At 44.9% G+C, this 14874-nt stretch overlaps 1 protein-coding gene across 1 annotated transcript in view; it reads right to left on the bottom strand.

Annotated features, from left to right (window-relative positions):
• Nucleotides 1–6728, bottom strand: part of whrna (whirlin a) — a 115840-nt gene extending 109112 nt beyond the window's left edge. The window contains exon 1 of the mRNA XM_034547072.1: nt 5982–6728. Within this exon, the coding sequence (XP_034402963.1) occupies nt 5982–6728 (747 nt within the window). The remainder of the gene's footprint in view (nt 1–5981) is intronic.
• Nucleotides 6729–14874: the final 8146 nt, after the last annotated feature.

Here is a 14874-nt window from a genome sequence, read left to right as displayed (position 1 = left end):
CAGGAGATGCTGCATGCATCCGAATGTTCTGCTGCTATGTGTTCGCTGCACATGCTGCATAAGACAATCCCGATTATAAAACAACACCGCGTCAACATCCGCTTTTGTAAACTTTTTGAAGATACAAAACCCTTTTTGTAAAGTTTCCCAGAGTTGCCAGAGTCCTCATCCTTGAACTGACACGGGGTACTTTCATCGCGGCGAATCAGAAATGCTGCTTTAGCGCCGCTTGTGTCAGTCACATACAGTATTCATGCACTCTCCCCCATCTGCCTCTGACACCGGGGTTTTTTTTCCCTCCGACTTCTTGCATTTTTACAGCTTTTAGCCTCATCATGACATTACAGAGCAGTAATTCTTTGGCAGCTTCAACGGATGATTCGGTCCCCGGTTGCGTCTCCGCAGTAAAAGGCGTCGGGGGACACTTTGACTCGTTCTCACTCATCTGGAATGTATTTCCTCTGTGGTATGGGGTGGGAAAAAAACATGTCACACAAGCCGTCAGAGGCTCCCACGGGTTAAACTAGGCTAACTCTTTCCGACACTTCCTCAAATACAACACAGCAAAATCATTTTAAAAATATTGCCTTGTCATCCGGCTAATATAGCAACTCACTTTCTCTGTGTTTAAGCTCCAGCTTCCTGTTTCAAAAGGAATCACATCATATTAAGGAAGCAAGGATGCCACTCTACTCGGGGGGTCCTCACGGTTCAAGTAATGCCTCAATTCTGACCAGTGTATCGCAACGTGCAATGGGAATCTGCTGCTGTTCATGGGCAGCCATCTTCTGAGAGATATGTTGTGGATATTTTCTTTCAGGTTTTGGGCTCAGTAGCTGAAAACCAACTTCTGTCACAAGCGCAGAATCAGCTCCAGGCTATGAATCAATTAATACCTTCCTCAAGTTTAACGAGATTCCTATCCGCCTCTATCTAATCAACACACTAACCATTAGCAGTCTGCAGTGCTGCTGCAGCCCGCTCGGATCCCATTTCTCTGACTCGTGGCCGAGTCTTTGCATGCCAATGTGCCTGGCAGATGCCCAGGTGTCGACCCAGTCAATTTAGACGAGCCATCTTATTTTTCTATTTCTTTTTTAAATTTTTTTATTGCTTCTCCTTCTTGCAGAACAGTTCAACTGCACCAACGACAACCAAATAATGATTGTTCTTGCCATAACTAATTAAGACAAAAGGGGAAGACCTAGACACACACGTCGACCAATCTTGTCGTTGCGTCTTCTTTTCTGCTTCTCTAGCCGCTTGTCTCTGTGTCTCTGCGCCATCATTGTGCCTTCGTTTATCCCTCCAATGCCCTCCTCAGAACAATCAGATTAGAAAAGTCAGAGAGACAGGCAGTCTGTGGCCGATGGCGAGCCAAGACTGCCCATCTCGATGTTATCGCGGCTCTAAAACAACATGATGTATGCCACTGCTTGTCCTGTCACGGCTCCTGGCTGTCCAGCGCTGGGGAGATGACGAGAAGTCTAAATGTCAACACGGTGGCTAACCTTGGCGGGGACTCGAGGGACCGGGGCCCAGGCAGGCTCTTAGGAAGAGGAGCGAGCCGGAGACAGAAAGTAATACAGCTGTAAGCCCTTGACTCGTCCCCTGGGGCAAACAACAATCTATTGCTTTCAGAGGCCATCCCTGAACTCATCAGGCAACACAGGTTCGCTAAAGTGGAGCGGATTAAGCCTAAGTAGAGGCATACATTGGGGGGTGAGGGGCAGTGTGAATGAGTAATGTGCTGGAAATAAAATAAGTTGCATAGACTTTATTTAAAGCCAGCTGTGTGTGTGTGTGCGTGTGTGTGTGTAGGATTACTGATTTGTTTTGCTTCGGTGCTTTACGTGTGATGGCGATAAAGCTTAGTGACTTTTTTATAACAAATTGGGCTGCGCAAATGAGTAATACTGTAACTGATAGACAACTCAGTGTACACTTCTTCTTTTTTAACTATAACATTTGGACATAGGGCTTTTAAATAGGCATTAATCCTTTTTTGGGGATCATGGAACTCCATGCATAGCTGACAGAATCAGCCACGACCAATTGTCACTTTGTGAAGATTTTTACAGAAGGCTAGGTTCACGCATCCAGAAGAGACGGGTCGACATTGTCATTCACCTGGAGTCACGTTTTGGTCCATCTGATGGATGGCGGTTCAATATTACACTCGCTCTTGAGAAAAACATCTGACTCATTGGCTGCTAGACGTTCCACTTTCTTGCCAATCGAGTTGCCGGCTACGTCTGAGCTCGAGAGCTGCGAGACTGAAAGATCCAGAGCTTTGCGGAGCAGTAGGGCGATAACTCCTCTCGGGTTCACATGCACGAAGACCACTTTCACAACACAGATGGCACTTTCACATAAAGAAAATACTGATTGATGGAGCTTTAAGATTGGATACTTTGTCCAAGTTCAGTTCTCAGTGAGAGGGAGGAGATCAGATGTGCTGTCACAACTGCATTCATCAGGAGCGTCCGGACAGCAGCTCATTCAAAGGTTTCATCTGTCAAAATGTGCCAGAAGCTTGAAGTCGCGGAGCTTTTTTCCCCCCAGACTTGGCTGGCAGTTTGTAAAGTGGCTGTACATTTGAAGGATATATAGAGTTAATAATAAAGATAAGTTGAATACGATTTCAGCAAGAAATGGCAAACCTTTCTAAAAGGTATGCGGTGCTCGGATTGAATGAAGTAGTAACAGGGTGTTATATCATCATCTTATTAACTATTATAGCCTGGTATCAGAATAAGAATTGTGTTTGTCCAATGTTTGGCTGCACATCATGAGTTTGCAGCGATGAACTCACTCGTAGGTCTGGCAGAGTTCGGGAAAGTTGAAATAATGACGTTTTAAACGCTTGCAATAGCATTTAGAGAAAACCAATAATGCATAAAAATAACTGAATTCAAGCATTAATGACCTCCGGGGAGATTTCTATCTCAGAAGTCGTTTCTCTCCTAGTTGGCTGGGTGCCTGCCCTGTCTGTCTGTCTGTCTGTCTGTCTGTCTGTCTGTCTGTCCGACTAACAACAGCAGTGTAGGCCGAGCAGCGTAGTATAACTAGTGGTGTTCATAGCTAAGACATACCATAATCATTACGGTTGGCCCAACAGTGGAGAAGCAGACAAAGACAATGGAATGACAACGACTGCTTTGACAGAGAGATGTAGATGCACATATTATACAAGGAGCACATATTTAACAAACCTTTTCTTTGGCACCCTCTCAGTCTCCCAACCGACCCAATCACTCACACAACAAAATGATGTGCGCTCGCCCAAAGAAATGTCGAGACGGCAAAACCCCTCGCTTACAGTACAGAGGCAGCAATCGATAACCTTCAATTCGCGGATGGAGACCATATTAAAAATGTGTAGAGAATTGATTGTGGACGGTTACTTCCGCTCAATGTGAGGTGTAGAGGTGCTCTGCTGCAACCTTCGGGCTGGAGAGCATGATTTATAGAAGACGGCCAACACAAAATTAGGCCAATGACCTCATCACTTCAACGTGCATCGCCATTGTCGCGTCAACAGAAGACCATGCGTCTTCCAGAGACAGATAAAGCACCTCACGTTAGGGCTGCACAATGAAATATCAATCATGTTCGCGATTTTGGTATATTACGATTAAACTGAACGTGATGACCTGCAAAATTTACTTTTTAAATGAGTATGTAACAAGCTCCTGGCTGTCACATGCAGGTTCTCCCCCCCCCCCCCCCCCCCAGCACCAAGGAATGAGCACACTTAGTGTATATTTTGGAATATCCTTTATTTTGTCAGGCCTTGATTCCCTGCAGCTGAGGCCAATTCCCGGCACCTGTTCTCTGAACCACTCCCCCACACCCCTCCGCAGCTGAGCCTAACCTCGCCCCAGCCACCACAGAGTACTTCCCAAAAAACTGAAAGCCAGCCACCAGGTGGCAAACCAGATGTTTCGGATCCACTTTTCAGCTTGTGGACTTTCAGTCCAGAGGAGAATAGTAATATACTGCATATTAAAATTGTAAAAAGCAAGAAGAGTCTTATCTTAAATCCTATGCAAAGATTAGCAGGAATGTAGCGCAACTTGGAAGTCGGAGCAGCGCTCTGTTCATGTGAAAAGTGCAACAAAAAATCAATCAATAAGTGAGGAATGAGTAATCTTGATCCCAATATTGACGTGATTATCGCTGACGTAATCACTCAGTCTTACTTTGTTTGTTTTACACCAGAAAATAAAACAGAATACAATGAGAAAACAACAAAAAACTGATGAAAGTGCATTCATCTGAAGATCCTAAAGGCACAGCCAGAGGATCAGCTCTGTACGATAAGAGATCAATGTATGAATGTATGAATGTATCCAGGACATTGACACTGAAGCCTAAAACGCACTCTGAAGCACACAGGCGACCGGCGAATGAAGGCTTATTCAGGGCGGACGTGTTCTCGTCTTTTGGTGTTCATCTAAAATCCTACAGGTGCAGTATTTGGGATTTACTCACGTTAAGAGTTTGCGTTATGGGGCTAAGCCCCTGCATAAAATGAATTAGAAAAAGTCCACACGAGAGGACATATTAAAAAAAAACGTGGACATCTTTTTCAAGATCGCTGAAGGTTAGAGAGGAGTCCATTTAAGCTACTCTATAATCCCCGGTTTGTCGCAGGGAACAAACCGGGGATCTTTCATACAATCACTATTCTAAAAAGCAGCTTATAGATATCTGGCAGGTTTTTATATGTATTTTTTAGATATCTTTGTACGGGTGATATTAGTCCGTCACTTTCTTTTTTTCTTCTTCTTTCTTTACTGAAAAATAAGTTTTCTTTCAATGTAACTGACAATCAGGACCGCCTGAAAAAGTGGGAAAATCGGAGTGGTGAACTATTTTCTTTCTTCCTTGAGGTCTCAAAAGTCTAATCGAGATTAAGATGTGATTTCCAAGAGAAATAAGAGCATTGCTCTCGGAATACATTTGATACTGACACTTAAAAAGCTAAAACAAGACATAGACATATGCATATGCATGCTATATGAGTACGTAATATCCAGTTAAGGCACTTTCACTGCAGAATGTTTTGATATACGTATGTCGAATCAATAAATATGGAGCAAAAGTATTGATCATGGGTGTATTGTATTTCCAGATGCTCTAAAAACTGACTGGAACCTCATTGAAGAACTGAAATCCCTGTGACATATATGACATGGGCAATTAGGTGTGAAAGAGTGCCATCAGAAAAATCGATCAGAAAAGCCTGGCTTTTAAGTATTGAGTAAAGAAAAGAGGTTTAAAAATAATTTAAAAAAGGAGACAGAAGAAAACGCTGAGATGAGTTTTCAGCACCACGGACAGCACATAAAACCAAGGACCTCACAAGGTCTCATCCGAAATCAATCTTCCCTGTACACACACCAGACAAGCTCTTTATTTATCACCTAATTTGCTAACAGGTGTTATTTACACTCGGTGGCATTAAACCAAAACAGTGCACAGGGCTAAACATGGTCTCAGTCTTTATGCTCCTGGTCTACAGCTTCAGAGCACATGGGGCCCTGCTTCGAGGCATGTGTGCACACACACAACACACAACACACACACCCGTGTGGTTACCAGCTGTCTTGAAGGTGTCTGGTGACACTCCCAGAGGTACAGTGGTCACTGTAATACGGTCGCATCACATTGCTTGCAGATCCATGAATATCCGAAAGCTGTTTCCAGCCAACACAAATCAATCCGCCTCAAGGAATCGCTTATTTCATGTCAAGAGGTCAAGTTCAGACACAAACGCTTTAATGTTGTCGCTTTAATATTCATACACAGGAGATACAAAAGGACAAAGCCTGTGCAAACACCATCCCATGCGGTGACATCCGCGCGAGGTCACTGACCTGCACCCTGTGTGGAGAGGATGGGTGCGCGTTCTGTTAAGAGCTGCATGTGTGCAGGTTTTTGCTGAAGTGAGAGAGAAAAGGAAAACAACTTACCTTCACTGCTTCAGCATGAGTGACTTTGTCGAAGACTTTGTCGTTGACTTTCATGATCTGGTCGCCGATCCGGAGACCCTCTTTCTCCGCCAGGCTGCCGGGCTCCACCAGGGACACGTAGATGCCGACCCCGTGCTCCGAGCCGCCGCGGATGCTGAAGCCCAGGCCCTCGTTGCTCTTGTGCCGCTTCATGGTGACCTGGCGCATCTCGCCCGGCGGCTCGTGGACGAAGTTCCTCCCGAGCAGCGGCACCAGCGGAGCTGTCCCGTCGCTGCTGGTGCTGAAGCTGTCCGGCGAGCCGCGCAACGCCACCTGGTACTCGGGCGGGTTGCTCGGCGAAAAACGCCCCGGGGGAGTCGGACTGGCGCCGGGGAAGTCGCCCTGCGGGGTTTCGGCATCGCCGTTGCTCGTCGCAACTAAATCCGATTTCAAGTAGAGGCCCTCCGAGGTGTACTGCTCGAAGAGCAGCTGGTCGGAGCGCGGGATGACCAGCCGCAGCATGGGCAGAAGTTGCCGCTTGCTGGGCGCGTTGAGGATGACGTTGAGGGTCTGGACCAGGTCGTACACGTTGCGCTTGGAGTGGTAGACGTTGAGGCAGTGGATGAACTGCTCCCTCTCGAAGTCGTTGAGCAGGAGGTTGAGCGCGTTGTGCAGCTTCCGCACGTTGGCCGACAGCGTCCGCGCGCTGGAGGCCACCGAGTTGGCCGAGGAGCTGAGCGACATGCGCTCCAGGTCGGTGCTGCTCATCCTGCCGACGGCGGTGACCCGGGACACGGCGCCGCGCCGATGCGAGGTTAGAGTGCGGGCATCGCGGGCAGGCGGCGGCGCGGGATCCGACCGGCGCTTGGCATCACGACCGCTGGAGGACGTGCACTCCGGTTATATCCATGTTCCCGACAGATGATCCGCTTATTACTAATTCGCTGGATAGAGCAATGACAAGGCGGGGAGCAGGGGGGGGGGGGGACTTCCACGGGCAATTAAGTCCAACTAATTCGATTTCACAGTTGACACAAATTAATTAGCACTTACCACGATTTAGCTCTCAGCGATTGGATCGCGCAAACTTCCCCTCGCGAACGGGTGTGCAGAGACCGGACACGCAACAGCTCGTGCCGCTCCGCCGGAGAGCTTATAGCAATGAGCCGCGCAGGAGGATCTCAGCCCGCGTGTCATTAACATTTATTTTCCAGGAGGGTCAGGTGGCGGCCGCCGCCGCCGTTTCTCTGCTGTCCGCCTCGTCGTCAACAGAGCTCCACAACCACAGAACTTAAAACGTCTTGGTTGGTTCTAGGTCCCATTTTCGCTCGCTCGCGCGCGACCCAGACAGAACAGCTATTTTTTTTTTCTCCAAGGAGAAAAATAAAATAAACAATGTATTAAAAAAAAAAAAAAAGTTATTTTTGTGCTCCTGCTCGGCGTCCCGACGAGTCCGTATATTATTCCGCCCCCCCCGGGGGGTCTCGGTTCTGGGTCCAAACGACGTCAAGTTCCCACAAAAAAATAGCTCTTCAGCGGCGTTACGCGGAGGAATCGACGCGTCCTCGAGGCGTGTGTCGGTTTGGTTTCGTGTCTATTATCCGTCCGGCTGCAGTGCAGCGCTGAGGTGACCTGCTGCTCGGTGTCTCCGTTACTACAGCGACCGAGGGGGGGGGGGGGGGGGGGGAGGGGGGGGCGTCAGGAAGTGACGCAGCCTCGCGAGGCCAATATGTTGCTTTGCTTATTACTAACAACGTGCGCTCGCGCTCCGGTGAACACTTCCGCCACCAGGAACTGAACAGGACTTTAATTACAGTAGCACGCGCCTCTGTGACTGTCAGCTGGCGAGTTTTGCGTTTTGCTTCTGGTGGTTTCGATCTGTGTTTTTACCCACGTGTATGTTCTATTTATAAGGCAGGGGTGGAATTGCGTTTCTTTTCTTTTTTTTACGCGCTATTACAATACGCAATTTTAAAAGCTCACAGTTGTCTTTCTACAAGAATGAAAATAAAAGTGTGAAAAGCTGGTTGTGTCTCAACAGGTGGAACAACTGCTCACTGAGGTATTTCACCTGGTTGTGCTTTTAAAAGTATCCACAAAGAGTGAGTCCGTCTTGACCACAGAGGGGCAGCACTGAGTTACTCTTCATCACTTTATTATAACAGCTTGTAAGAGGACATGTTCCAGTCTAGCCTCAACAAGAACAAGAAGAACAACTATTGTTAATGTTTACATGTCTTAAAAAAAGAAGAAGACAATGAGATCCATGTCAGTGTTCTGTACTGCAGCTTGTAGCGTTAGTTCTCTCTGTACTAAGAAAACTAATCAACCATTGTGAACATATTAAATATTGCATTCTTTGTTCTCTCAAATGCTTATTTACCTGCAGGTCTTGGAGGGGTTTAACTATCAGCTAGAATCCCTGATCCAAGTCAAAAGGAGCCAAGTGGAGGCAAACTCGTTTCCCGAGTGATCAATCACAAGTACAAAACGGTGACGATGGCAACTAGAAAATTGACCTGTGCTCTGAGGTCATTGACAAACGACGGCGTGCAGTCTTGGCACGAGTTTCTAAGCTTGGGCCTTGCTTAATATCTGCAGCTTCTAGGAGCCAACTCTTCCTTCTGCGTTATTGACCATGTAACTGAGGCGTTTAAAAGGCTGACCAGGGCAAACCGAGGACTCTCCGCTCTCGGGAAAGAAATGATTGTCTCTTTTTTTCATTTCAAAGTGTGACTAAGTGCGGGCTGGGTGATGGAATTACTAATGTCAAAGTAATTCACGGGGTTGAAAATGGGCCGATGCACTTCGAAAATTGAACAACCGACTTGGAAAAAATGGTCTTTTTGGAAATGAATCAAAAAGAATGACTATCAGAGGAGCAATGGAGGTTAAAGCGCAGCTGACTGAAATCACAGATGAAGCCGGCACTCCGTGCCCTGAAAGTGACATAGGAGATAAGAATCGACAGCATCCGATAGCACATATGGTTTCAGAGGAGAGAGGAATGATTTCCTTCCGCAAAATCTCTATTTTTAATCTTCTAAATAAGCATTCCAAGCTCTGCCCTGGTAGTTTGTTTGAGTGCATAGTAAACATGGTTTGATATTGAGTTAACGGATGAATCATCTCGTCTCCAAAAAAATGGGGAAAATGCACATCACAAGTTAGCAGAGCCCAACATGATGTCTTCAGATTGTTACCAATACTTATATAATAAGACTTCTAATTTACGATGATGTAAAATGAAGAAAAGCCAATTCTTTGATCAACAAAATGTTGCATTTGTTGATCATTTCTTTACTGCATATTAACTCATGAATTGATGGATCATTGTGGTTATCGTCTGACTCACCAGATACAGACTGTGGTTATAAGCCTGCCATCGGTCTCTTTCAGCCTGCATCCCCTCTCCCTTTCCGCTGTCTGCATCTATTTTTCAAAAGCAATTTTGTTAAGAATGACAAATAAACCGGCGCCTCTTTTACACAGTGCGGTGGAGATAGGTCTGGCTATGCGACACTGTTGTGGTACCAACAAATAAACACCCGCTGATTGGGTTCTCGGCCCCAATGGCGCCCCAAATAATCCCAGCCAACTGCTTGAAGCTCAACTGCAAACTGTTGAGTCTAATTTTACATCAGCAGTGAACTGGCAGGACATTTTGGAGATGCTATTGCACACAATAAGAAGATGGGAGAATGGGTATCTTTAATATTGGACAAAGAGCAAACCGTTGTAATATAATAAAAAGAACTCACACGGGCTAATCACAGTTGCCATCCATCCAAAACGTGTGAGGAGCACATGAGGGCACCGCATCTCCATACACACCCTCAAAGCACTTGCCTTCAGTCCAGATCAACAGGCTTTTATTGCAACATCAAGTACGAACATTCAAGTAAAAGTGTGCGCCAAAACCTTTGGGTAACCGTCCACAAGGACAGGTCTGTGACGATGGAGTCTTCTGGTTTGCTGGAGAAGAAGTGGACTGGCCTGCACAGAGCCCCGATGCTTGACCCCATCCATAATACTGCAAAAGGGAGCAAATCCCAGGAGGTTCCAAAATGCAGTACACATACAGTACAGGTGAGAAGATAGCGTGGCCCGAGCTGTTTGTTTTGGCCAATGCAGTGAAGCTATCGAGGGGTTCTGAGGAAGAAAAATGATCCTGAGAGCAAAAACCCAAAAGGACGAAGAGCTGGTTTCACGTGGTTCTTTTATTTAAGGCTGCTGAGATTCAAATCTGTTTCCAACAAATGACCGATCATTACATTGAACACACGATGCCATACGCACCTGGACCACATGGGGCTGTATGTTGATGAGACACGGCGTGCTTGATTTAGAGTTTTGCATATATCTATAATATGTAATATGCGTGATCTATATACATATATATATATATATATATATATATATATATATATATATATATATATATATATATATAGACATAGATAGATGTTGAAATGTTGAGAACCTTGTGCTCTCGTGGAATCCTGAGAACAGAAGGTTGTTCCCGTGATGGCGTGGTTGAAAAGCAACCGTATCTCCGGCCTCGGTGCCACGTGGCCGTGGTTTCCATCAGCTCTGAGATATCGGTCATTAGGATGACAACACACTTGAGTGGAATTCACGAAGGATGAACAAAACGCGACATACCCGGATTACTAATGCGATATACTAAAGCAATGTTCTGTACGGCTCAGCGTCGATTCGGTGTACAAGCAGGTGCTCATGGAAACGTGTGAATGCAGTCAGTGAAAAGAAAAGCATGTTATCAGAGAGACACGGAGATAACCCTGAGAGACTGCGTTCACCTCGGCCACTGAAAAACCTTCATACAGCAAACATTTAGTTTCTTTATGTGCGCTTGGATGAGCAGACTTTGTGTGCGCGTGTGTGTGTGTGTGTGTGTGTGTGTGTGTGTGTGTGAAGTTGATCGATGACGGTAATTAAAGGAGTTCACCAATGGGGAAAACACTGAGAAGCCAAACAGTATCATAACGGGAAGAGACACACTTTGCACAACAAGCAGCAGAGAAGAGATACTTGAAGTTCACCGAGTGGCTGAGACTGGAAGAAGAAAAGAAAAGAGAACGTATACAACGACTTCTTCAAGAACACCCGCAGCGCTAATGATTGCGACTATTATCTCAGTTTTCAATTTGAACTGCAGAAGCTCAACATGTTAACGAAGCGATGACCGCTGTAACATTAATTACCGCATAAAGATAACAGCTCTGGGTTTAACTTTGTGTAAGGCAGATGGAAACACAGCTTTTACTCCACTGTAAGATTATGGCGACTCCTTCCAGCAGATGAGTGTGACCGAGGCGGTTTGCCCGAGGAAAACATTTCAGTAAATAAAGAAGGCTGCCTGTAGTAAATTACCACATTGCAAGGTTAACTAATCATTCTGAAGGCTTAACAAGGCGTAAATACTTCACTTAATAGGCTTAACTGCGTATGACTAGAAGCTTACCAGAGTCATCGGTTTTCCTCAAATGGAAATGGTGGGCATTAAAAACAAAAAGCCATTTATATTGATTACATTTAAAGGTTATATTTGTATCGATGTGAAGTCAGCCATTCGTTTGCGGACTGTCCTCAGGAAGCCTCGAGTCTGGCCGTCCCCAGCTTGGTTTTTATTATAAAGAATTCAAATTGATTCCCTTTTCATTCCTAAAGCTGGACCAAGTCAGAACATGCATACATACTGTATTTATTTCACACGCTCACACACTTTGCTGTAGAATCATGCGGCCACCACCCGGTCTGACTAGCGATACACGTGCATGTACATTTGCATTCTTTCTAATGGCCAGCGGGGGGCGACACCTGTAGTTGTAAACATTGTAAACATGAATTTATGGTCTCACTCTCTAGTTTCAAGTCTTCTTTGATACAGCATGATGTTCATTTAGTAAATGATGGTCCATTTAGAGTAGAATAGACAATAAAGCAGGGTATGCTTTAGGGTGGGGCTACCATGTGATTGACAGGTTGCTACCACAGCGTTATCCGGTCTGGGAGTTGTCCGTCTTTTCCTCTTAGAACTGCAACCCTTTCAGTGTGCTTTCACTTCAAGTTAAATGTAGATGTTTTGGTTGCCTAAAAATGTCTTATTCAGCGTTCAGTTGTACTTAGCTCCGCCCTCCAGGCTACATCCACTTCTCATATACAGTCTATGAGTAGAACATACATTCAACGTGAAGACAAAGCATCATCACACAGTGTATACACGAGGCATCACCTGTAGGATTGAGGGGGCTTGAGCTCGGCATGCCGGAGAAGAACCCTTTATGAGTTATGAAACATTGGGCATCTCCAACTAATTGGCTTTTAAATACAATCCTGACTGTTCATCCGGATAGAAGAGTGTCTCGTTGGTTTTTCAGTGGGTGACGCCGGTGCTTCGGGGGACATTTAACTGCTAAGGACATAAGCATAACTCCTGTCACAGCTTTAATGTTTCGCTGTATAATTAATGCCTACACGGTGACCACAACATATATTAAGGTACTTCAAGTGTTTGGACCGGTTTAGCTGTTTAAATATAATATATATATATATATATATATATATATATATATATATATATATATATATATATATATATATAGCTCAAGTGCCACAACAATAGTCCCTCAATCATTTCCCATCAGTCTCCATTTAGCACATCGGGGCTTTGAGCCACACGTGAACATCTGGTTGCTAAGGTGACAACACTGACAAGCAATGGTTTAGCGAGTGAAATGTGAAGAAAGGTCCTGCTAACCAGCTGTATAAATGAATGGAAGCCTCCGTAGTGTTGCACACTGGGGTACTGTGCGTTAGTGTGTGGTGACCGTGGTGACCTTTGGGGCTTAGCACCCTTGTAGGTGTAAGCCGAGCTCTCGTACACAGCAGTCGCACTTCCACCCGTCCTCAAAAAGAACTCTGCAGCGGTGTTGACATTCCAGCTGCGTCTGAGGTCACTCCTTTGTATGTATTTATTCCAAAACACATTACTTCTGTATAGGACCACGACGACTCAGCAAATGTGCGATATCCAGAAGTGGCACATCTCAACTCGGCGAATACGCTGACAATGGACGTGAAATGAAAAATGCAGTGATGAATTATCAAGTGATTCGATTGCTTTAAACCGGTTCTGATAAAGAAAAAAAAAACCACCCTGATATGATGAAAACAGAGCCATGTGCCATCATGTTCCATGTCTAGCATTGCATTCACAACACAACATTGCCATCTATCATTGAAAGTTTGGGAGTCTGGGCGGTCCGGGCTCAGTTCTTGTCTCCTTTGATGAACAGTAAATTCAGTGGGTGTGATTTATGATTTACATTTTGAGAGGAAGTAACAAAAACTGCATGCTGTAAGTTGTGGATTATGAATGATGAATGGTAGGCAGTAGACAGCAACGCAGCCCAGTTGATTATCAGAGCAAACACTTTCATATTAAATGTGAACTAAGTCTATTGACTTAGTTCAGTTGAACATTTAGCACTCCATATTTTTCATATCACATACACATTTCATCCCTTCCATATTATTTAGCTTTTGGTTTCAGTTGTTTCTTTTTGTTTCTCCAACCCCTGAGGCCGCCGTCTTCAATGATAACTGGCAATGTTGTGTTGTGAACGATGAATGCAAGAGGGAAAATTATGTAACATAGCTCTGTTTTTATCATATAACGACGGATTCAATCAAATCGACTTTAAAGCAATCAAATCGATTGATAATTCATCGCTCCATTTCTCGCTTCACATCCATTTTTACCGCTCCATTTTTCAATTCACATGCATTTTCCTCACCTCTATTTCTTTTACATTTTTTTTTTTTATCAAGGTCTCAACAGAAATTAGTCACAATCTGTCCGTGTCCGAAAGAAAATGATTTGAACGTGTATGCAGTTTGATGAAGAAAAAAAAGGCTCGACATAAATATATATATATATATATATATAATATAAATATTAAATGATTTGATACACCTTAGTTATCAAATATGGTTCAGATTTATGCAAACAGATATGGAAGATAAAACGGGCAAAGCGTATGTAAATTTGCTTTCTAGTCTATCCAATTTTCTACGTGAGCGGCTCTCCTGTGGAGAAGCTTTAACAGAGAACCACAGGGCAAGCGTTCAGAAATGTGTTCAGCTTCATATGTTTCTTTTACCAATGTGGCGTTTGGATATGAAACCCACCGACAGAGGAGGTCTTGTAGATGTAGAACGACATAACAAGCCAAAGAGGAGAGAGATGCCACTCGTTCATTTGCCTGTGAAAGACAGAAAAACAGAACCACTAAAAGCTGCTCATTTCTGTTGAAATCCCAAACCGTTAAAATCTTCCCGATGTGCTTCGCTCTTCACAACACCATAATGTTCCTCGTCTAAAAATAGCCCCACAGTGTTAGCATGAGATTGATTATTGGCGCTGGCATGGGATGACAGATAGCCAAGTGACTAACGGTAGTTGTGGATGGACAGATGACAGTTTCCGGACAATTAATAAAAACACACACACACACACACACACACACACACACACACACACACACACACACACAAAGGCAGTGAAACGGCCCATAATCTAGAGCTCACTGCAACCGACTGGTTATATAATCCGCAGGGATAAGACATCAATCATAAATGGCGTGGGGCCATGTCTAAATCTGGACATTCAGATGATTGCAGAGACGATCCTGATCTGTTTTTTGTGAACAGGAGCCCACGAGATGCTCTGCAGCACCACACGCCACCGGAAACACCAGTCGTGGGGTTGTTTAAGGCTCGACATCGGTGTTATGTGTTCGGTCCCGATCGGCGCGTGACGCAAATCGAAGGACGCGGAGAAAAAGGCGCCCTCTTGTGGTAGTTGGAGACACACTCTGCTAGCCAT

This window comes from Cyclopterus lumpus, chromosome 12 (assembly GCF_009769545.1).
Source record: "Cyclopterus lumpus isolate fCycLum1 chromosome 12, fCycLum1.pri, whole genome shotgun sequence".
In the NCBI taxonomy this organism is placed as follows: domain Eukaryota; kingdom Metazoa; phylum Chordata; class Actinopteri; order Perciformes; family Cyclopteridae; genus Cyclopterus; species Cyclopterus lumpus.
Note: the sequence above shows the minus strand (reverse complement) of the source record. Positions and strands in the feature narration are given on the sequence as shown.